This window comes from Panthera leo, chromosome C1, assembly GCF_018350215.1.
Source record: "Panthera leo isolate Ple1 chromosome C1, P.leo_Ple1_pat1.1, whole genome shotgun sequence".
Lineage (NCBI taxonomy): Eukaryota > Metazoa > Chordata > Mammalia > Carnivora > Felidae > Panthera > Panthera leo.
The window spans coordinates 97882700-97905710 of record NC_056686.1 but is presented as its reverse complement, the minus strand read 5'-3'; the positions used below and the strand labels follow the sequence as shown (position 1 = coordinate 97905710).

At 48.2% G+C, this 23011-nt stretch overlaps 1 protein-coding gene across 1 annotated transcript; it reads left to right on the top strand.

Moving 5' to 3' along the window:
• The first annotated feature begins 397 nt into the window (after positions 1–397).
• Positions 398–23011, top strand: LOC122225955. Its single transcript, XM_042948640.1, has 6 exons — positions 398–1792; positions 5273–5452; positions 6054–6119; positions 7882–7943; positions 9005–9152; positions 22841–23011. Exons 1-6 carry the CDS (start codon positions 1667–1669, stop codon positions 23009–23011), a joined length of 753 nt encoding a protein of 250 aa, XP_042804574.1. The 5' UTR covers positions 398–1666.

Genomic DNA, 23011 nt, shown 5'->3' with positions numbered 1-23011 from the left:
GGGGAGCACTGAGTAATATACAGAAATGTCGAATCACTATGTTGTGCCCCTGAAAGTAATATACCATTGCATAGCAACTATACTTCAATAATAACTTTTTTTAATAACTAAAATATTTTAAAGAAGGGAATAAGGACTGTATCTCAGTGACACACCCCTAGCTCCTAGGGCTGTCCTAGGAGCGAGAATGCACGCAGCAGACCTCTGTAGAGCTGATCACTTGCCTTTTATTTAACTGTTCTGACTGCATGCACAATAACACAGGATGATCCTTCAATGGTCTTTTGGGAACCGGGGTCTCTTAGAGCTAAATTAGAAACCAGAAAAAAACCGCCCAGCATAGCTTGGAGGCCCATCATCTCCGTATATATTTCCACATATATATGTCAAGTATAAACTCCACATCAGACTGGGGGAGGACAGGTGAGAAGGTGGGCCCCCCCACACTTGCCCAGCGATTTGTCATTTTCATGTCACTGTCATTTCCTAGAAGCTACTGCAACGTTCCCCACCCTCACCCCAGCAGAACACCTCTCTGCAGCACCCTGAAGTGCTGCTCATCCCAATTCAGCAGGTCCCACCACATCATGAGGGAGCCTATCCTATCCTTGACCGATTATTAGAAAGTGCTTGCTCGTGTCACCCATATAATAATCACAGACTTTCCTGCGCTCCAGTCGCAATAACATCGTATTCGAGTGAGACAGTCCAACAACCAACAATAGGTGAAGATACAATTCTAAACTGGCCTGGAATTTCTCAAAGATTTTATTAAATGGCCATCAAGTAATCAACGACCATGTCTCACAGTCCTCTTTCTACATAATTCTCTTTCGATCTCCTACTCAGTGCAGAAACCCCCAAAACCCTCCCTTTGAACCATTCTCAGCAAGCCTGCCCGGGGACCTCAGCGCCCCTCCCCCAACTGCCTTCTGATGGTACAACTCTCGTGGATAATGTTAGCTTCCCTAGCTCTCTTACTTTCTGTTGTTTTCTCTCCTACCCACCACCCAGATTCTGCACTACAAAAGAAGGCCCAGAAGCTTCCTTGATTTTGAAAACACTTGTTTTCTATTCCTCTGTAACATGTTGGTGGAAACAGAAGTACCCCCACGCCGGGAAGCTATCACATGTTCCCTACCTCTTTTCTTCTCCTGTCTACACAGCCCCCATATCCCCATCGGACCCCCAAATGGCACAACCCCCAGAGCCTCCACCATTCTGATCACCCTCCTTTTGATACTATCCTTAAATAATCCCCATCGCCTTTAAAAAGTGGGGCTCGGAACAGAACGCAGTAATTCAAGTGGGCTTTCACAACGCAGAGCGCGGTGGAACTTTTCATGAAGAAGAAACTCCCTCGGTGAAGCTAAAGAATGCATTGCTTTCTCAACGTCTTCTACGAATCGAAAGTACCGCCTGGTTCAAAACTGGATACTAACTGTCAGAGGTGGGCACAACTCTCCAGACGGCAGGCGTGCTGCGGCTGGTCCGCGGAGGGACGTGCGCCCTAGCACATCAGTGCGGATGGAGCACTGCGAAAGGCCGCCCTGTGGGTGACTGGAGGGGCTCTGAGAGCGTCCTGGTCCCCTCCCCCCCAACCAAAATATGGCCACCACCAGGGCACCCACCACGTTACTCAAAGGCCTTGAAAGCAATTGTTAGGATGCAGCCACATCACCAGGAGGATGCCCCCCTCCAACTTGTTACAATTAGGGTCTTAGCTGGGGTTACAGAAGATGCTACTGGCTACCGCCAAAGGAAGGAAGGACAGGTCCCCAATCTGCCACAGGTGAGGGTCGTCTACATCCAGGGGAGCAGGAGGTAAGGAAGGGTAGTACGCAAAATAAAGGATACATGTGACAAGAGTGACTGGAGGCTGGTAAGGGGCTGGCCCGAGCCCAGAGCCCCCGGGCCGACGGCACTCACCAAGACGCGCTGAGGCCACACTGTAGAGCCGAGCGGGGCCGGGGCCGGCGAGGCCGTCGGAGGCGGAGCCACACCCGCCCGGCTCCCAGCGAAGCGCACGGCGAGAGTGCCCTCTAGCGGGGGGAAGTAGCGCTCGCCACCCCTCAGGTCTGCGCGCCGCGGCGTGGATCTGACCTGCATCACCTCCTCTCATCATTCATTCCGCAAACACTGCTTGCACCTCCGCTACGCGCTGAACATCACGGTAGACAGGCGAGCGGGACGTAATCACTCCCTCGAGAGGGCTTCGGGCTGGTTGGGGAAGCTGGACAAGTCGTGGTAGTTGAGTGTGTGTCAAGGCCATGGCCACGCAGAGGCGGAAGTGGGGGCACAGGCAGGGCTTCGCCAGAGAGGCGACCCTCGGGCTGAGACGTTTGCCAGATAAGTGAGTGGGAAACAGGCCTTCCAGACAGGATAGCACGGACTGGAGGTGTTCCAGTCCCCCCCCCCCCCCCACCACTCCCGGGAGAAACAGAAGGTGGGGGCCGCGGCCAGAGAAGAAGCTGGAGGGGGCAAACTGGGTCAGATAATGGAGGGCTTGGCCTTCATCCCAAAGGTGATAGAAGCCAGAGCGACATCAGTCAATTTTACAGATTTGAAAGGATTGCTCTGGCAAAGGGGGCAGACGTTGAACGTCGAGCAAAAAACGAAAACAAAAAAACCAGGGCATAACTGGGGATGAAGATGGCACGGAAGAGGAGATGGGAAGGAAGGGAATCTACAAGGACTTGGTTAGACGGGGTGCGGAGGGTAAAGGAAGCAGGTTAGCATGACCGTGACGTCATCTGTCAGACCCGAAACGAAGAGGAGCCGATCGGGAAGAAAGAAGGTGAGCTCATTTCTGAACACCTAGAATTGGATGTGTCTGGAAATTCTGGAAGGTAGCTGTCAATTGCCTGGTTTAGTCTGGAGCTCCGGGAACTGATTTGGGGGTTGGCACTGGAAGGGAGTATGTCTGCAGGTGCACAGTCAACCCGAAGAGAGGAAGGAGCTGAGGGCAGATCCTTAGGGAAGCTAACTTGTAAGAAGCACGCAGAAGAAAAGCTGTCCCGCCCCACCACCAGGAGACCAAGAGGAAGGACTGAAGTTGAAGGAGAACCAGAAAGGACCGAAGCCATGGGAGAGACAGCTTCAAGAGGCGTGCGATCAGTCTCCACAAATGACCACCAGGCCCACAGGTCTTGTTGAAGAGTACCTGAAGCTAAGAGAGGGAGTGTGGTCTCACACTTGGCTTCCTGATCATTTCAATTTGCATTCTGAAAACATCAGTCTTGCCTCCTTCTACCACTCAGCATCCAGGAATACCCAGGTAAAATATTTCCAAGAAGATGCAAACCCTTGGCTTGATAACACCCCTCACAGGACCACCAGGATTCAATGAAATCATTTATTTCGAGCACCTAGAAAATTGCCCCGCCTAGTAGTCACTCAAAGCTAGTTCCATCCCCCCACACACACTTGGATAAAACAATTAGGAAAATAAATCTAACAGAATACAGACCTACATTGGATTAGCTGGTGTCTAGGCCAACCAGGACATGGATCCCACTCCTGAACAGGGTAAGCGAGAGTGGGCTCAGCTCGGGTAGACGAACATCCACCAAGTGGGCATTGTGGTCAGATAGGGTCAGAAATTGGGTCCTGAGATTTAGATCCATTAGTGACCTCAATGGTGGTATGAGGTAAGTGTTACAATTATTCCCTTTTTATACATCAGGACATTAAATTTAAAGATTATGTAATTCTCCAAATGCCACACATTCTTTCTCATGGACTGGGGTCTGTTTTTAAACTATGTCACTTCCAATGTCCTTTTTGAAGATTTAGGAGGACCAGAGAGGAGCACGCGTGCACACACACACACACACACACACACGTACACATGCACGTGCACACTGTCCTGAACGGCAGCCCCTCCGAGCAGGAGCCCAATTTCTTCTCAGCTCTGTAGTGAGCTCATTGCCTGGTCCTTAAACTCCTCCCATTCCTCGGTTTCTCCATCTGGAAATGGGATGAAACAGTCCTATGCCTCCCGCTTCCCCCCAGGGAGTGGCCCTGATGAGATCATGTCTGGATTCTTGGCTTGGACAGAGGGAAGGCCGGTCCTCCTCCTAACTTCCAGGGGATGTGCACATCCAGAAGTGCAGACCAATGTCACATGGCTGCCTGATCACACTGCTCCCTTCTGAGGCCTAGAACGAATGGGAAAGAAGGGGGTTGACGATGAGGCTCCACAACAGCAGCAAGGAAATAAAAGCTCAATTTCAATGATAAACCTTCAAGAGGAAAGGTGCTAGGCCAACTGGCTGGGTCTCAGCCAAATTCTAGTAAGATCTGTAAATCATCGTATGGATCTTTGCACCCAGGTTCTTTACTCTGCCTTACCCTTGCTTCTGATTTTAATCTCACCCCAAGTCCAGGTTCTGAATCCAAACACAGAAGCCGGGACATCTCTATTAGACATAAAGATAGCTCTTGATGAGGTTCCTCTGAAATATCTCACACCTGGAGTTGATCGGTGTCACACTTTCTTCCTCACTCATCAATCTTTCTTCTCCCACCTCATAGTCTCACTGCCCTCCTCCTTGTCTGCTGCACACACGCACACACACACACACACAGGCACACACGTGAGCACGCACACACACACACAGAAACACATACCTCTAGCCACTCCAAGGAGTCCAAAGGAGTGAACCACCCCAAGGGCATCTCAGCACCTCAGCCTGCGGAAACAACACTCATGTGCCTGGAATGTTCCCTGGCCACCTCTTCACCAAGCCTATCCCTTTCCCCAATCCATCTGCTCCTGAAGGCCCACTTCCTCTGGAAGGTGTTAGATTAATCACATAGGCAGTTTCCCCTGCCCCTCCCTGAATCAATCTGTGTCTTAAAGTGGTTCCTGCAAGCTACTTTCTTACCTCAATTATTCACTCATCGCTTTTTCTGACCTCCAGAATGCACTTAACCTTTAGGTGTAACTGATGTGTATTCTCTACTTGCGAGTTACGTAACTTTCTGATGCCTTTCCATGGTCATGTGTGCATCCATATTCATATGTCAGCATCGCAGGGTGGGAGAGCTCTCTGTGCAGCACCAGATGGACACTAACAAGGAATCTGTGAAGATGACAACAACAATGACCACGTTCAACAACTATCGATTGAGCTGCTCCTATCTGCTCGTCAGTATGCTAATTGTGTTGGGGTTGGGACTGTGAGAGAGCCAGTAGAAACTATAAAGCAAAATCCTTACAAGGAGAACATAATACCAATCCTCGGATGTCTTTGTTCCCATTTTACAGATGGAGAAATCGAGGCTCAGACATGGTCACAGTTTGCCAGAGGTCCCACAGCACAGAGTGCCCCAGCAGGGACTCCTGAGCCCAGCCCCAAGGTTCAGGGAAGCAAAGAAAGCTTTCAACTTGCCAACACGAACACAAACCTCCATGGGCAACGAACCGCAGGTGGTGGGGGCCAAAAGGGTATGTAGAGACGACACATATTCAAGGTATTTGAAGAACTACAGTGAAGAGAAGTCCGCCACGGTGGAGGGTCTCAGGACAGCCGAGAGAAACACTGCCCACTGAGCTGCCGCCCTTCTGGCCACATGTCCCCTGCTCTGGGACACCATCACACTGCTGGGACACAGAGAACAGCGTTAGCATTCCCCAGTAAATCATTTGCTGGGCACAAGTATGAGGAAATAGTTTGACTTTAAATGACATCTACATCCTGAAGGAAACTAAAATTAGCAGTTTCTCCTGCCATGACCCATTTGTTCTTCCAACTGGACTATCCGGCCAGGGAGCCTTGCTTGCCTTGCTAATCCTGTCCATGCCCCATCACGGCTCTGCCGCCCCACACTTACAGCACTTCCGGATGGCGACCAAGTCTGTAAACGTGTGTATATTCATGCACTTGTGTGCATGCATGTACGCGTGTTCGTGTGTGCACGCGTGGACGTCCACTGACCTTCATTCTCCAGCTTGCTAGGAAGCTAACTAGTGAGGCTAATGTATCTGTTGTTTGCATGAAGACTGAAACTGACCAGTGCTTCCTCTCGTCATGGGGTTTTTTTGACAGCTACATGGATGCAAGAACCCAGGAAAGCCAAGCAGCCTGGCATCAGGGGAGGAGCAGCACCCTGGGGTCAGTCCTGGATCTGCAGCAGCCCTCAAGGCAGAGTTTGTATCTCTTCCAGCTAATGGGCCACCACTGACATGATTTGGCTTCCTTCTGTGCCTTCCTGTCGTTTCTCACCACCGAGTGGCTCCTGGTTACCTCTGCTCTTTGCAGCTGTTCCCCACCTCACAGCTTCTGCTTCTCAGAGCGTCTTTTTTTTTTTTTTTTTAATGTCTATTTATTCTTGAGACAGAGACAGAGCATGAACAGGGGAGGGGCAGAGAGAGAGGGAGACACAGAATCTGAAACAGGCTCCAGGCTCCGAGCTGTCAGCACAGAGCCCGACGCGGGGCTTGAACCCATGAACTTTGAGATCATGACCTGAGCCGAAGTCAGACACTTAACTGACTGAGCCACCCAGGCGCCCCTCAGAATGTCTTGCATGTGTCCATCCTGGCCACTCTCCAGCCCCACGTCGTGATCTTGCAGCTTTGGCTCTCACGGCTAGCCCATTCTTCAGCATTTACTGGCTCAGAGCAGTTAGAGGGGAATCTTACTTGGCCTGGCTCATCATTTCAAACAAACCAAGGTATGGACAGGGGTAGGGGTTAGTTGCATTTAAGGCAGATGCCCTGTGTGATTGGGACCAGCTTTGTGCAAAAATGAAAGCCTTGAGCTATTTCCCAGAGCAGGGAGTTGCAAGTGGGAGGCCAGAAGAGCAACACAGTGATGGCCATGTCCAGTGCACTCAGACTCAGGTGACCCACAGCCAGACCCTTTGTCCTTCTCACCCAGGACTCCCCAGCAGCCTCTCAGCCCCCACACTGGGCCAGGATTCAAACCCTGGCTTTGAATTTTTTTTCTCTCTCAGCCTTTAGATTATTCTCTGGTGCTTCCACTTGTCCATGTTCATTGTCTAGTTGACTCATCAACCGAACTGCAAAATCCTCAAGGCCAGGGAGGATCTCACCTTTCCTGCATATGACAAAGCACTGAATATAACATGCCATGCAGGCCAGAGGCATGAATGAATGAACACATTAATTTAGGGAGAGAAAAAAGACTGGCCAGATAACTTTCTAAAGCCAGTTAGCCTGGAGCTCCCTGGACAATGGCATTTCCACTGGCCTGCTCTGGCCTTAGGCCCGTGCTCTGCTTCCCTGGGACCCTCAGGCTGCAGGCAACTGAGCCCTCACCTACCCCAGACACCCAAGCCTACAGGGTCCAAGGAAAAGGCTCCCTTGCCTTTCAGATCATGCTTAAAGCCCACGTGGAAAATTAGCCATCTAATTTGATTACTGGAACTCAGGCCAAGTCCAGAAAGAAAGGGGCACAGGAAAAGAACGTCCGGTGGGGTGTGGGGACGAGTTGGGGGCAACGAGAAGGCCACCCTGGGGAGTCTTCAGCTCAGCCCACAAGCTGGGCCTGGTCTTGTTGCCACCCCAGCTGTGCACCCTCGGGAAGCCTCTCATCAGCAGTGCCGTTCGCCTCATTAGTCCTTCCTGCCTCCCAGGAGTGGTGGAGGGGGTGACTGGGGAAGTCAGGTGCAATCATAAATGTCAGATGGTTGTTGTTAGTGTCACTGTCGTCATCGCGAGGCAGATAATTGAGCCTGGTGTGGCCCTGAGTCCCTCCCGCTCTGCCATCTAGGACCGACACACTCATCCAGACATACATGTGGGAAACACAGACAGTGGGGAGAAATCAAAACAAGATGCAAACACTTGGGTGCATGTGTATATATCGTGTATCAAATGAAGCTACGTGGCTGTTTTTTTTTTAAATGCAGGATCGCTTACAGTGTGAAGCCCGTACCTACTCCGAGCACCCAACTGACTTGAAGAGAAGAGGGGGAGTAATAGCAAACCACCATCCGAGTTTCAGGTGCCCTGTGTGCAAGGCTCCATTTATTCCTCAGAGCAGCCTTGATATTATTAGCTTCTCTCTTGCAGAGAAGGAAACCGAGTGTGTGGGAGAAGCGAGGCTTGAACCCAGGTCTGTTGGGCTGCAAAGCTCCAATGACTCCCCCGTAGAATCTCAGGTCAGGAAGCTCAGAGATTTTCCTGGCCAACCACCCTTCAGAGCAGTCAGTAAAACCCCAGCAGGTTCCTCTGATGACAGTCAGCTCTCTGTGTCCTGGGGCAGCACAGACCACACTCGTGGACACCTAGGGACCGTTAGAAACATGGCTGTCCACCAGCATGGCACAGGGGCCACCTTCACCCGCAGGGAAGGGACAATGCTGTGGTCTTCCTCCACACTCTGTACAAAGGGACACGCATCAGTCCCCGGAGAAACCTTAACCATTTGATTTTCATGACTCCCAAGCAGCATGTTCTGTTTTATGAATGACCCTTGTTTTAAAGAATGAGAACACCAGTGATATAAACACTTAAAGAAAAAAAAAAAAAAACACCCAGGAAGGGAGGGACTCATGACCCAGTGTTACAGGATCTAATAGTCTCCCCAACAGCCAAAGGGGAGTTGGTTGGTGACTTGTGAATCAGTCTCCACGTCAGGGCCTTGGTGAAACACCCACATTCATAAACTGGCCGTTTTCATAGATCCTAGAGCCAAAGCCCTGCTCTTCTCCCCTCAGAATCAGGCATCTTGGGGCGGGAATGTGAGCCTAGTGGTGAGGAAGGTGCAAAGTCAGAGTCCAAGAGGAAGTTGGAAAGGTCAGACAAAGGAGCTTCTAAGGGGCAGCTGGAGGCACTTCACGCTGAGGCCCCAGGACTCTCGATCCAGACGTGGCCCTGTGTGTTGTGTGTTCCTGATGTTTATCATCAGCAAATCCATTTTCATGGAGTTGGCTTGGTTTTGCTCAATCAACCAGCACCTCATACTTTTCAAATATGTGGAAAATAATGAAAATGGCTTTAATTACTGGGATGACTTTTTTTTTCCCACAGCTTCCCCTCAAAAAGATGTCTGGAACCCACAGAGAATGATGGTCAGATAGGAAACAAGTGGGGACCCATTCAGGACCAAGATGCAGGACAGCCGGTCCCCTCTCAGAATTTGGCAGGCCCACTCGGGCCCCCGGCCTGCTCCCCTCAAGTGACCCAGGCAGAGGAACTTTCCATCAAGACAGGACCTGACTCAACCTCTCCCAAACAAACCAGACACCAGCCACCAAACTGCCAGCACAAGAGTTTCCATAATGAGAAGCTTCCAGGAAAGCCCCATAAAACCTTTACTGTAAATTCAATAAACTGGATTTCCAACATGGTGGCGGGGCTGGGGAAGCCTGGAGCCACACACCGCCCTCCACCCCCTCCACCATCCCTGCACACACAGAAGTAGGCCATTCCTGCCCTGACAGGGATGCTGCCCCACCCTTCTGTCCACCAGTCCCCCAGTCTGCTTCTCCATGCTTGCCCGCACCGGCCGCAGCACCAGAGCAGCTCGGGCCAGGCACGTGGAGGAACCACCCAGTAGAACTTCCAAACAATGCTCAGCCACTCACGGTGTAAAACTCCTGCCCCTGGACTCCCTCGAGCACACCCGGGTGCGTCAAGGACTTAGCTCTGTGACACCTGTCAGAGCCCTGTGCCCACCTTTCCTGTGCCCCATACCATTAGCCCTGTCAAGAAGCCAGCCATCTGAGACCATAAAAAGGAAATACAGGCCCAGAATCACTGAATCTAGATCCAGATGACTCCTGGCCCAGGATGACCAAGTGACAGCATCTCCCCCTGTTCTGCTCGAAAACCTCTCCCCTCACCATGATTCTCAGATGAGTGCCTCACACCACCCCCACACTGAGACCCCGATTTTCCTTTCCACACAGCTTTCACCCCAACCCAGCCTCACCCTGCCATCCCACGGGTCAGGCAAGAGACCTAACACTTGCAGAGTGGTGTGGGCAACCGGGCCAGGGCTCTGTGTGGACAGGCAGAGGCAAAAGCAGGCCTCGAACCTCCAGCTCTGTGCTCAGCCCACTTCACCAGGGCCAAGTGGGTACCAGGAAGGGTCACGGCAGAGTCTGTGTGGGACCAGTGACTGAATGGACTGGGGAGGTGATGGCTGCATCGGCAGGGGCTAGCCAGTGTGGGTTTGAAGCGTGGGTTTGATCAGGAAATTTAGCGCCTCAAAGCTTGATAATGGGAAGGAGCTCAGACTTCAGAGACTATCCCACTCCACACTTACGTTGTGCAGATGAGGAAACTGAGGCACAGAGAGATTAAAATGACTTGCCCAAGGTCACACATTCATTCTTTCACACAATCAAGAGGCCGCCTATGGGCCAGGCACAGTGCCACAAAGGTCAGGCTCCTGACCCCAAAGCCCTCACCCCCCAGCACCTCCCGCTTCTGAGATAATGCAGCAGGGATTCATAGGGTGTCTAAGGTGCAAGACTTAGGGGCAGCACACGCATGGTCTAAGAGAAAGGACACTGGACTCACGGGAGACTGAGGTCTATGTGGCCCTAAGCAGACACCTCCCCTCCTGAACCTGAGTCTCTCTTTTGTACAACAGACCCAGTAGTATCCTGGGTCTATACCTCACCTCCTCACTCACAGCAAGTGTCAAATGAGATCCTGTGTAAAGCGGTGAATCACTGCATAAGGTAGGAAGTGAGGATTGGTCACAGAGAGTAGGTTTAGCACTGGGAGGCCAAGCAGTCCCAGCATCCTTGAGAAAATAGATGCATGTTCCAGGTCCCCACTGAGCATCTGGGGACCAGAGCAGGTATCCTGACTCACCCACCCACTGAACCCCTGCCGTCCGAGGCAGCCCCTCAGGAGGCAACAACTTCCCAGCATGACCCATGCCCCCCCTTGCCTCCAAGCGCAGGCAGAAAGTGAAAGGCACACTGTGCATTTTTCCCCCTTCGGGTGATAGGGTTTCACATTCCTTCCCTGCCTCTTCGCAAGAGGACCGCGGAATCTCCGGCTGCAAGCCCGTCTAGGAGACTTCCCGCCCCCGCTCTGCAGACACTTGGGGTGTGGATATTTTCCACATTTTTTTAAGCTGCTTTTTTGGGAAACTATTTTCCTCCAGCCCTGGACCAAGGACAAACGAGTCAGCGCTTGCAGTTGTGAGCGCAGAGGGCAGCCAGGCATTTGCCTGAAGGCCTGTACTTTTCCATGAATGGAGGAGACGGGGCAGCAGCCAGGGGCGGTCGTCCCCCGGGCAGCTGCCTGAGTGGCCTAGCACCCTGAGGGTTTTCCCAGTTGGTTTTGGGGAAGTTACTCTAACCTGATCCAGCTGTGGCCGAGGCCCCGATGGGCACGAGGATTCAGACTGTCAGGCCTGCTCTCAAAGCAGGAGGTGGTCCTGCCTCCCCCAACCAACTTTCTCTCCCTGCTGGACCTGCTCGGTCCTCCCTGAGCCTGGGGTTCTGGCATTCGTCTATCTGCCTTCCAGACACCTACCCCTTGTTTGCACGTCTTAAATACCCACAGCGTTAGGGCTGGTTCGGCCTCACCAGTAACCTGGGGTCATACCCCAGCCGGGCCCAATCCCCGAGTCAGATGGAGAACGGGCACTTCTGCCACCAACAAAACAGGATGATAACAGAGTGCTCTCGGGCGACACAGTCCGTATGCAGAAGAGGTTAAACACATGGAGCGTGGGGTCTGACATCCTTAGGTTCACTGGCTCCGCCACCTTTCCGGCTGTTGTTACATCTCTGAACGTCAGTTTCCTCAACAGTCAAAGGACTGATGCGACTTACCTCAGAGAAGTGTAGGTTGGAGTAATTAACATGACACATATAAAAAGTACTTGTCACCATGCCTGGTACAAAACCGTGACGTCCTGTAATTATGAGCAGGTGGGGTAGGCCGAGGTATGTGATGGGTAGCATCCTCTCACACCGGAATCGTGACCTAGGGAGCGCGGAAGAGAGGCCCGCAGAGCAGCACAGGACAATCTCCCACGTTATGAGTCGCACGGGACAGCTGGGTCTTTGTGGAGAAGGCCTGCAGCGAAAGAAAAGGTGTTGGCTCTCTACCTGTTCCCTGGAGAACTCAGGGAGACTCAAATCTTCAGGGAGCTCACAGGTGTCTCTAAAGTGGTGCCCTAACCCCATGGCCCAGACCCTGACCCTGTCTTCCTGCTGGGAACACCACAGGCTTCTCTCCAGCCCCCAGCCAGCCCCTCAGGTTCTCGTCTGCTGGGCCAAAACTACCAGGTGACACTCTCTGTTTCTTAAGGGCTGGTTGACAAAACAATGTGTATAGGGTGATCGTTACAACTGGGCTACAGTTAGAATACAAACATTCATCGATGATTGGAAAGCTACGTGCCAAGGTAGGGGCGCCTGGGTGGCTCAGTCGGTTGGGCGTCCGACTTCAGCTCAGGTGACGATCTCGCGGTCCGTGAGTTCGAGCCCCGCGTCGGGCTCTGGGCTGATGGCTCAGAGCCTGGAGCCTGCTTCGGATTCTGTCTCTCCCTCTCTCTCTGCCCCTCCCCCGTTCATGCTCTGTCTCTCTCTGTCTCAAAAATAAATAAACGTTAAAAAAATAATAAAAAAAAAAAACTATGTGCCAAGGTTAACAGCAATTACCTCTTGTCTTCAGGCAGCGGGATTAAAGGTGATTTTTATTTTCCACTCTGTGCTTTTCTGTACATTCCAAATGAACAATGTGTGGGTTTTACAGCCATAAAATGTAATTCATTTATTTTTCAAAAATAAAAAAATTCATCACTAGCTTTTCTGGTTTTTTTTTTTTAAGTTTTTAATTAAATTTCAGTTAGTTAACCCACGGTGTAATATCAGTTGCAGGTGTATGAAACAGTGATTCGGTGCTTCCCTACATCACCCTGTGCTCATCACAGCAAGAGCACTCCTAATCCCCCTCACCTATTACACCCCGCCCCACCCACCGGCTTGTTCTCTGTAATTAAGAGTCTGTATCTTAGTTTGTCTCTCTCTCTCTTTCTTTCTCCCTATGACCATTCGTTTTGCTTCTTAAATTCCCCATATGAGTGAAATCATATGGTATTTGTCTTTGACTGACTTATTTTGCTTAGCATTATCCTCTTTGGATCCATCCGTATCGTTGCAAATGGCAAGATTTCGTTCTTTTTACAGCACAGTAATATTCCATCGTATATATACACACCACATCTTCTTTATCCATTCATGTCAGTGGACACTTGGGCTGTTTCCATAATTTGGCTATTATCAACAATGCTAGTATAAGCATCAGGGTGCACATATCCCTTTGCATTAGTATTCTTTGGGTAAATGCCTAGTAGTGCAATTGCGGGATCATAGGGTAGTTCTATTTTTAACTTTTTGAGGAACCTGCATACTGTTTTCCAGAGTGGCTGCACCAGTTTGCACTCCCACCAACAGTGTAAGAGGGTTCCCCTTCCTCTGCATCCTCACCAACACCTGTTGTTTCTAGTGTTGTTGACGTTAGCCACTCTGACAGGTGTGAGGTGGTATCTGATTGTGGTTTTGATTTGTAGTTCCCTGGGGATGAGTGGCATTGAACATCTTTTCATGTGTCTGTTGGCTATCTGGACGTCTTCTTCAGAAAAATGTCTATTCGTGCCTTCTACCCACTTTTTTAATTGGAGTATTCATTTTTGGGGTGTCGAGATTTATAAGTTCTTTATCTATTAGATATTAGATATTAGATCTTTATCTATTAGATATTAGATATTAGATATATTAGATATAGATATCTATTACCTATTAGATATCTAATAGATCTATTAGATCTATTAAAGATCTAACCCTTTATCAGATATATCATTTGCAAATATCTTCTCCCATTCTGTAGGTTACCTTTTAGTTTTGTTGATTGTTTCCTTCACTGTGCAGAAGCCTTTTTATTTTGATAAATTCCTAACAGTTTATTTTTGCTTTTGTTTCCCTTGCTTGGGGAGACATATTTAGTAATTTCACTATGGCTGATGTCAAAGGGGTTACTACCTGTGTTCTCCTCTAGGATTTTAATGGTTTCCTGTCTCACATTTAGGTTTTTCATTCATTTTGAATGTATTTTTGTGTATGGTGTAAGAAAGTGGTCCAATTTCATTCTTTTGCATGTTGCTGTCCAGTTTTCTCAACATCATTTGCTAAAGATACTGTCTTTTTTCCATTGGATGTTCTTTCCTGCTTTGTCAAAGATTAGTTGACCCTATGGTTGCGGGTCCATCTCTGAGTTTTCTATTCTGTTCTATTGACCTATGTGTCTATTTCTGTGCCGGGACCATACTGTTTTGATCACTACTGTTTTGTAATGCATCTTGAAGTCCAGAATTGTGATGCTCCCAGCTTTGTTTTCCTTCTTCAAGGTTGCTTTGGCTATTTGGGGTCTTTTGTGGTTCCATCAAAATTTTAGGATTGTTTGTTCTAGCTCTGTGAAAAATGCTGTTGGTATTTTGATAGGGATTGCATTAAATATGTAGATTACTTTCTGTAGTATAGACATTTTAACAATATTTGTTCTTCCAATCTGTGAGCATGGGGTATCTTTCCATTTCTTTGTGTCAATCAATTTCTTTCATCAGTGTTTCATAGTTTTCAGAGTACAGGTCTTTCACCTTTTTGGTCAGGTTTATTCCTAGGTACTTTATTATTTTTGGTGTAATTGTAAATGGGATCAATTCCTTAATTTCTCTTTCTGATATTTCATTACTGGTGTATAGAAATGTAACAGATTCCTGTATATTGATTTTGTATCCTATGACTTTACTAGCTTTTCTACTTGTACATTACATCATGCACTCTCCTGCTTAAATCTTTTCAATAGTTTGTCATGACAGAATAAAATTTAAACTCCTTTTCCATGGCCTACAAGGCTGGACAGGACCCGGACTGTCTTCCGAGCCCCAGCCCAACCTCCTGTGGATCCTGTCCTCATTTTCTGGTTCCAACCTCAGGGGCCTCCTCCCGGGTAAGAATCGCAGCTCTACCATTCACTGGCTGTGTGACCTTGGTCAGCTTCCTTAACCCTCTCTAGCCTTGGTTTCCAATTCTGAAAAGGAAAAAAGAAAAACAAAAACAAAAAAACCATAATACCAGTAACTACCTTACAGCATTGTTGTGAGAATTAACTTTTTTTTACATTTTTTAATGTTTATTTTTGAGAGAGAGAGAGACAGAGCATGAGTGGGAGGGGGCAGAGAGAGAGGGAGACACAGAATCCCAAGCGGGATCCAGCCTCCGAGCTGTCAGCACAGAGCCCGATGTGCGGCTCGAACTCATAGACCACGAGATCCTGACCTTAGCCGAAGTCAAATACTCAACTGACTGAGCCACCCAGGTGCCCCAAGGACTAATTTTAAGAACGCCTGGCACATAGTAAGCACCACGTGTTTTTATTATTATCATTCTCTCCATTGCAGCAGCTCACATGGTCTTCCCCTGCCCAGAGGCTCTCCATTCCATTCTTCACCTGGCTGACTCCTTTCCCTTCTTGGTCTTGGTTTATGTGTCCCTCCCCCAGAGATACCTTTCTGCTCACCTGCTTCCAAACCTGCCCCTCCTATTATTCTCTCATAACATCTTACCCTTTTTCTTCAGCACATTGATCAGAATTTATAATTACATAATTATATGTTGGCTGATTTCATGTAATGCTTGCCTCTCACCAGACTATGAAGCTTCATGACGGTTGGTATCATGGTGAGTTTATCCATCTATGAATAGCCAGAGCTTATAAAAGCCAGGCACACAGCAGGTACTCAGTAGACGTTGGCTGAAAGAATGAATACAATGAATAAATGAATACTTGCCTTCAGGCCTCTCTGATGGACCTCAAAGGTTTACTTTTTTATTTAGAAATGCATTCGTACTTTGGTGCTCACTTTCAATCTGCATGCTGAAACATGGCTACGTGACATTCCTTAGTCACAAGGTGGATGTGTTCTCCCTAACCTTGTGAGGACAAGTGACAGAAGCCCAGCTGAAATGAGGCCAGGCCAAAAGGGAAAGTTATTGGGAGGATGCTGGAGTCACGTAACCAAAGGAAGGCTGCACACCACACCCAGGAGGGGCCAGCCTCAGGGGTGGCTGGCCGGGTCGCCATCCACTGTCTGCCCTGCTTTTCTCTGCCTGCTGCTTCCTTCTCTCACTGACTGCATGTCCCTCATGGGTGGCCTAGCGGCTGAGGGCCCAAAAGTTTCAAAACCTTTGGCTCCTACTACTAATTCCAGCTTGGAAACATTCTGAGGAATAACTACCAGGCCTGGCTTGGTCAGATGATCATCCCTGTGGTCAGAGCCAGGGTCTTATTCTCTGACAAGCACGGAGGGGTCAGGTGTTGACTTCTAGATCAGCCAGCCAGACCCTGGGCCTGAGACAGGGCCACCCGGACTCACCTCTGCTTGTCCCCAGAGAAGGAAGAATGGCTCTGAGTCGAGCAGTGCTCCCATGAATCTACCACAGTGAGGCATTCATGCCTCCAGAGAGCCCTTGTATATCAGGACTGCTCCCAGGAAGTGGCTCTGGGCTGCTCCCACAATGCTGTTGACTATCTGACTGACTAAAACTTAGACTATTCTTTTCCCCTTTTTTGTGTATTTACTTTTTTCTTTTTATGTATTCATTTTATATTATTTGTCATTTTTATTCTAATAAATTATATTAACATATAATAAACATTTGATTTGTGAGCCCACCCAGGGTTGCCATCTTGTACAACTCTGGAAATACCACTCACACTATGATTTGGAGTTGTTCAAAATCTGGCTAGTAGATGACCCTGCCTACCACCCAACCCAACAGCTAGAGCATTAAGCCAAATACACACATGTTCCTTCCTATTCCACCTTTCTGCCTCTTCTTTCCTAAAGAGCTAACATAACCTTCTTGTGTAATACACTTGAATATGTTTGCCGTGGCAGATTGTATTTTCCAAAGATGACCTCAACAATATTTCCCACTCACAAGCTGTTCTTACAAAGTGAGTTCGATACTTCTCCCATCAAAGTGGGGGGTCCATGTCCTCTCCTTGAACCTGGGCAGATCTTTGGGACTGCCTCGATCAGCAGAGTATGACACAAGCTGTGTTGTGTGACTTCATACAATGCTGTGGGCTTCATCTTGCTCTGCTCAGTGCAGTCCAAACAAGCCCATGCTGAGTGATGGCCTAGAGTGTTCTTCAAACCACACAGAGAAAGGGAGACACTCAGCCACTCACATCCCCACCATCTCAGCGCCAGCCACCGGACGGCAACCTCACCAGAGACCCTGAGACAGAACTGCCAAGCCGCACCCTTTCTGCATCCAGAAGAGACAGAAAAGGATTGTGATTTTAAGGCACTATGTTCGGGAGCAATTTTTTATGCAGCAGTGGTTAACCAGAACAGAGCTGGGTACCTGGAAGTGGGGTGCTGATCTCACAAAGCTAATTTTGCTCAGCAGTGGCTTTTTAACTGGGAGGTGGTTGGGAGTTGGAAGAACCTTGAAGATACTGTTCTCTGCGAAGCCTGATTGCCTCTAGAAGTCTGGCAGTGAGGGCTTAAAGGAAAACGCTACGGGCGCTGGAAGAAAGGGCACTGTTTCTCTGCTGTGGCACAAATTTTGGTAATACGTTCACCTGCAGTAGCATGGAAACTAGGACACATACCTAACGAGCTTGATGATCTGCAATTTCCAGGCAGAATATTGGTGGTGCCATCTGGCTGCTGCTCGTTCCCAGCGATTAAATGTGAATGGAGAGAAAGGAAGTTAAGGATGAACTGCACATATAATGGAGCATTAGAAAATAAAACTTCCTCACTCCCAACCTCTCCACGGCCAACAATTCTCATAATAAGAAATGCATCAGGGGTGCCTGGGTGGCTCAGTCGGATAAGCAGCTAACTCTTACTTTCAGCTCAGGTCATGATCTCAGCGTTGATGGGTTTCAGCCCCACATTGGGCTCTGTGCTAACAGCTCTGAACGTGCTTGAGACTCTCTCTCTCCCTCTTTCTCTGTTCCTCCCCCACAAGCATTCATGCTTGCTCTCTCTCTCTCTCAAAATAAATGAATAAACATTAAAAAAGGAGGAGGAGGAGGAGGAGGAGGAGGAGAAAGAAATGCATCAAATCCAGGAGGAGGCTGTAAGATCCTTTGTCAAAACTTCAGGAAGGTGCAAGATGGTGCCACTAGACCAGTGTCTCTCCACCAGGGGCTTTTTTGTCCCCCAAGGCACACATGACAATGCTTAGAAACATTTTTGGTTGTCACAGCTGGGGGATGCCACTCGCATTGACTGGGTAGCAGCCGAGGATATCACTGCACCCCCTCCGATGCACAGGACCAGCCACAATAACAAAGGATTCTTTGGCCCAAAACATCAATGCTGCTGAGTTTGAGAAACCCACCATAGACAGAAGGAAGAGCTTCTAAGGTTAATTTTTTTGAAGTATCGTTGACACACAGTGTCACATTAGCTTCAGGTGTCCAGTGTAGTGATCGGACAATCTATACCTGATTGGACAATCTATGCATTTATACCCACAAGTGCAGCAATAAGGATACTTTTTTTCATCCCACCAACTTTTCAGGCCCTCCCATGTACCACACACTGTACTAGGCACTGGAGATACAACGGAGAGTATAAGCGGGAGACTTACACTGCCCTCAGGAGACTCACACTCAAGTTGGGTAAGAAAAAAAACAAAAACAAAAACAAAAAAACGCTCTAAAGGCTATAATAGGAGAAGAAATCCAATATTGGTGAGAGTGACAATGGTCATATGCTTGGCCTCACACTGCCCTCACTGTCACCCATGAGTTTGGGTGTATTGTATCTTCATTTTCATTCATCTCAAAGCAGTTTTGTGATTTCTTCTTTGACCCACTGGTTACTTAATAGTATGTTACTTTATTTCCATTTATTTATAAATTTCCCAAGTTGGCCTCTGTGATTGACTTCTGATTTAATTCCATTATGGTCAGACAACAGATTTTATATTATTTCAATTGTATTAAGTTTATTGAATTTTTATTATTTCCAAGAGCCAAATTATGGAAGCAGCCCAAGTGTCCACTGACAGATGAATGGATAGAGAAGATACATATACATATACAATGGAATATTATTCAGCCATAAAAAGAATGAATTTGCAATGTCATTTGCAATGACATGGATGGATCTTAAGAGTATTATGCTAAACAAAATAAGTCAGTCAGAGAAAGACAAATACCATACGATTTCACTCACATATGGAATTTAAGAAACAAACAAACAAAAATAAACAAAGAAAAAAGAGAGAGAGAGAATCAAACCAAGAAACAGACTCTTAACTATACAGAAAAAACTGATGGTTACTGGGGGTGAGGTGGGAGATGGGCTAAATTGGTGATAGGGATTAAGGAGTGCACTTGTTGTGATGAGCATTGGTTGTATGGGAGTGTTGAATCACTATATTGTACACCTGTTAATATAATACTGTATGCTAACTATACTGGAAATAAAATAAAATAAAATAAAATAAAATAAAATAAAATAAAAATTTGTTGACTTTATGATTTTTTGGTCTTATTTTTATTTATTTTTATTTTTAAAAAAAATTTTTTTTTACATTTATTTATTTTTGAGACAGAGAGAGACAGAGCATGAACGGGGGAGGGTCAGAGAGAGAGGGAGACACAGAATCTGAAACAGGCTCCAGGCTCTGAGCTGTCAGCACAGAGCCCGACGCGAGGCTCAAACTCACGGACCGTGAGATCATGACCTGAGCTGAAGTCGGCCGCTTAACCGACTGAGCCACCCAGGCGCCCCAGGTCTTATTTTTAAATTAAAACCATATTATTTTATGATTTTATGATCTATCCTGGAGAATATACTGTGTGCACTTGAGAAGAATGTGAATTCTGCTATTGTTAGGTGTAGTGTTCTACAGATGTCTGTGAGACCATGTGGATCTATAGACTCTCCAAGTCCCTTCAAATCTTTCTCAAATGTCACTTCCTCAATGAGATGTACCCTGACCTACTCCATTTAAATTGAAAATTACCCTGCCAACCTCACCAACCTGCTCCATTGCCCTTACCTTCCTCTATATCTCCCTTGATACTAGACAACTAGCTAATTATTACTTTTATCGTTCATTGTCCCTCTCCCCCCAGAAGAATGTAAGCCACCGCAAAAACTGCCATTTTTATCTTTGTGTTCACTGTTATAGCCTAAACGCCTAAAAAAAGGACCTTGTGCAAAGTAGGGTTGAAGGAGTTTTTATTGAATAAATGAGTACCTGGATATTTTCCAATTCCCTGTATTAACAGACTTCGTAATTGTTGCCAATTAAACAGATAAGTGTTAACCCACCGCTGTCTTAATTTATTTTTCCTTGATAACTAAAGATGTTGACTACCTCTTCATGTGTGCATTAGCCATATGTATTTCCTTTTCTGTGAAACCCCTATTCATGTGACTTCTCTATTTTTCTCTTGAGTTGTTTGTTCTCTTTGTATTGAATTGTAGGAATTCTATATAATCTTGATACCGCCCTCTTGCAAGTATATGCACCCCAAGTATCTTCTCCCAGTATGCAACTTGTCGTTAAGATGTCTAATAAACAGAAATTCTTTATTTTAGTCTAATCAATGGTGTCGTAAATTCTTTTTACGTCTTATTTAAAAATAAACTATTCTTCTCACACCAGAGCATCAGGGCTGAGGGCCAGTCATTTCTAAAATTTTCTTTTTAATTAAAAGCTTACTTTATTGACCACAGAGGGGTCCCGTGCGTGAAACTCAAGATGTTACAAAGGACCCCGGCCGGGCCCCTCCAAAGAGACAAGCCCACACACTCCCAAACCCAGGCCCCCCCTCTCTCATTTAGCATCCTCTTCTCCCCTCTAGCAATGAAGCGAGAGACAACGCCATTAATCACTCTCTACGAGCTGCCAGGTGGGCAAGAGGTGGGGGAAAGTGGGAAAGAGCCCAAGGGAAGGGGCTGCAGTTGAGAAATACCAACCAGCACAGTAGCCCTCCCCCTGCCAGAGGAACTGGGCAAGTCCCAACACAGGATTCTAGGGGGGCACTTGGGGATTTGAAACAAAGCAAAAAAAAAAAAAAAAAAAAAAAAGATGATAATAAAGGAGGGTGGGGGGTAACGCACTAAGGAAAGCTCAGGAGAAAGCGGGAGAGGCTATGCTTCTACAGAAAGAAGTACCCTTTCGGATGGGCCCCACTGAGGCAGAGGACAGTTGGGGTGACCTCCGTGCCTATAAGAGAACCAGCATCGGGGTGATCTGCACATTCGCACAGGTTCCTGAAAATGAGCGGACATCACAGGCAGAGGGGAAAGAGGGAATGGGGTTGTCTGAGTCCAAAGGCTATCTATCAGTACTGCTCAGACCTGGACGTTGTCACTCACCCACCACAGGTTTCCAGAGGCTTCTTCGACTTCCCACCTAAGGATAACAGTCATTTTTCCTGCAGGGAGGAGAAAAGGAGAAATTTCAAAACGTAAGCACCAGAAAATGCCCCTGTCCATCTTCCTAAGATTAGCCGAGCGATCAGTGTATAACCTGCAGGGATTCTCAGAGTCCTGAGTTGCCCACGACCGATGAGTCACTAAATCTTATTTGAAGTGTTCAGACTTTGCCTCCAGTGAATATTTGGATTTGACACCTTCTGTCATCTCTGCTGAGAAGAGAAGCAATCACCAGTCAGCGCTGCCAGAGCCTGGGCCTCGGGTAAACCTCCCCCGCTCAGGTCGGCCTCCTCGGCCTCCCCGTCCCCAGCACCCCAGTGAGACAGCCTCATGCTGTGCACCGGACCGAGAGCCACCAGAGCCAGATCCTGGTCGAGCTACTTCCTCTCGTCCCTATAAAGAGATTTTGAAATGAAGCACAAGCCAAGAAATTGAAAGGTCACCAGGCAAAGAACAAAGACCGGGCCTGATATTTATCCTACACCAGCTGCCACACGCAAGTGTAAAGGGAAGCTGTGAGCCCTGCCAAAATGACATGAGGCACCCAGAGGATGCTCGCTTAGCTCAGAGCTGTATCTCCCAGCCGGCAGGCAGCACCAGACCTGTGATGGGGGGCCTCTCCCCTCCAGGCTTCCCTGCTGCTCACCAGCCCACGACCGTTTCAGGAAAAGTGGTCCCTCGAGCAGGCAGAACGCGTGTGGGCTTAGCTCCGATGGGTAAGTCTGCAGGAAAGGGAGCCCCACACCCAAATTGCTCACAATGAGCCAAGCCCTCAGACCCTAGCTGGAGATCCTGCACACATAGCAGGGCTAACCTGGAGCCTCTCAAGGGTGGGAGTGGGAGACAGGGGCACAAGTCCTTTCTCCAGGGAATCCTCCCGTCTAAGGAAGACATCATGGGTGACAAGTCTCTTAATCTAAAGGTTGAGATGGAGCCCCTGCTGTCAGGAGCGGAGCCTCCCCGAGAAAGTTCCCAAGCCCCTAGAGGACCCTGATGCGGCAGACAAGAACAGAGTTGTGAGACTTGGCCAATAAAAATACAAGGCATCCAGTTAAACTTCAATTTCAGATAAACAGGGGATCTTTTTTTAGTATAAGTATGTCCATGCAATATATAGGCCACACTTAAACTAAAAAAAAAAAAAAAAAAAAAAGATTCCTTGCCTATTCAAAATTTAAATTTAACTGGACACTGCGTATTTTATCTGGCAGCTCTAGAACAGAAGCAAGTCACAAGGCCCATACCTAAATCTACGTATGTGGCGACAAGCCAGCAGGTAGAAATTAACCAGCCACAGGGTCGTAATGCTGTGAGGACAGAAAAGAAAGGGTGGCTCAGAGTTAGTAGGGTACTGCTGGGTCTGTGGGCTGCCCGGGAAGGCGTTAGACTCTGACCCGTCACCACAGGCGGCTGCCGGCTGCGTCCCTGCGCGGTCGGCGGCTCGGGACCCAGAGAAAGAAGGCCAGGCAGGGGCAGCTGTGTCCGCTCAAGCCAGAGACGAGGCCAAGCACACTGGGAGAGAGATCGTGGGCGGGCCCCGGGGGAAAGAGCGCCAAGATCTGGGGGAATGCAGCTGA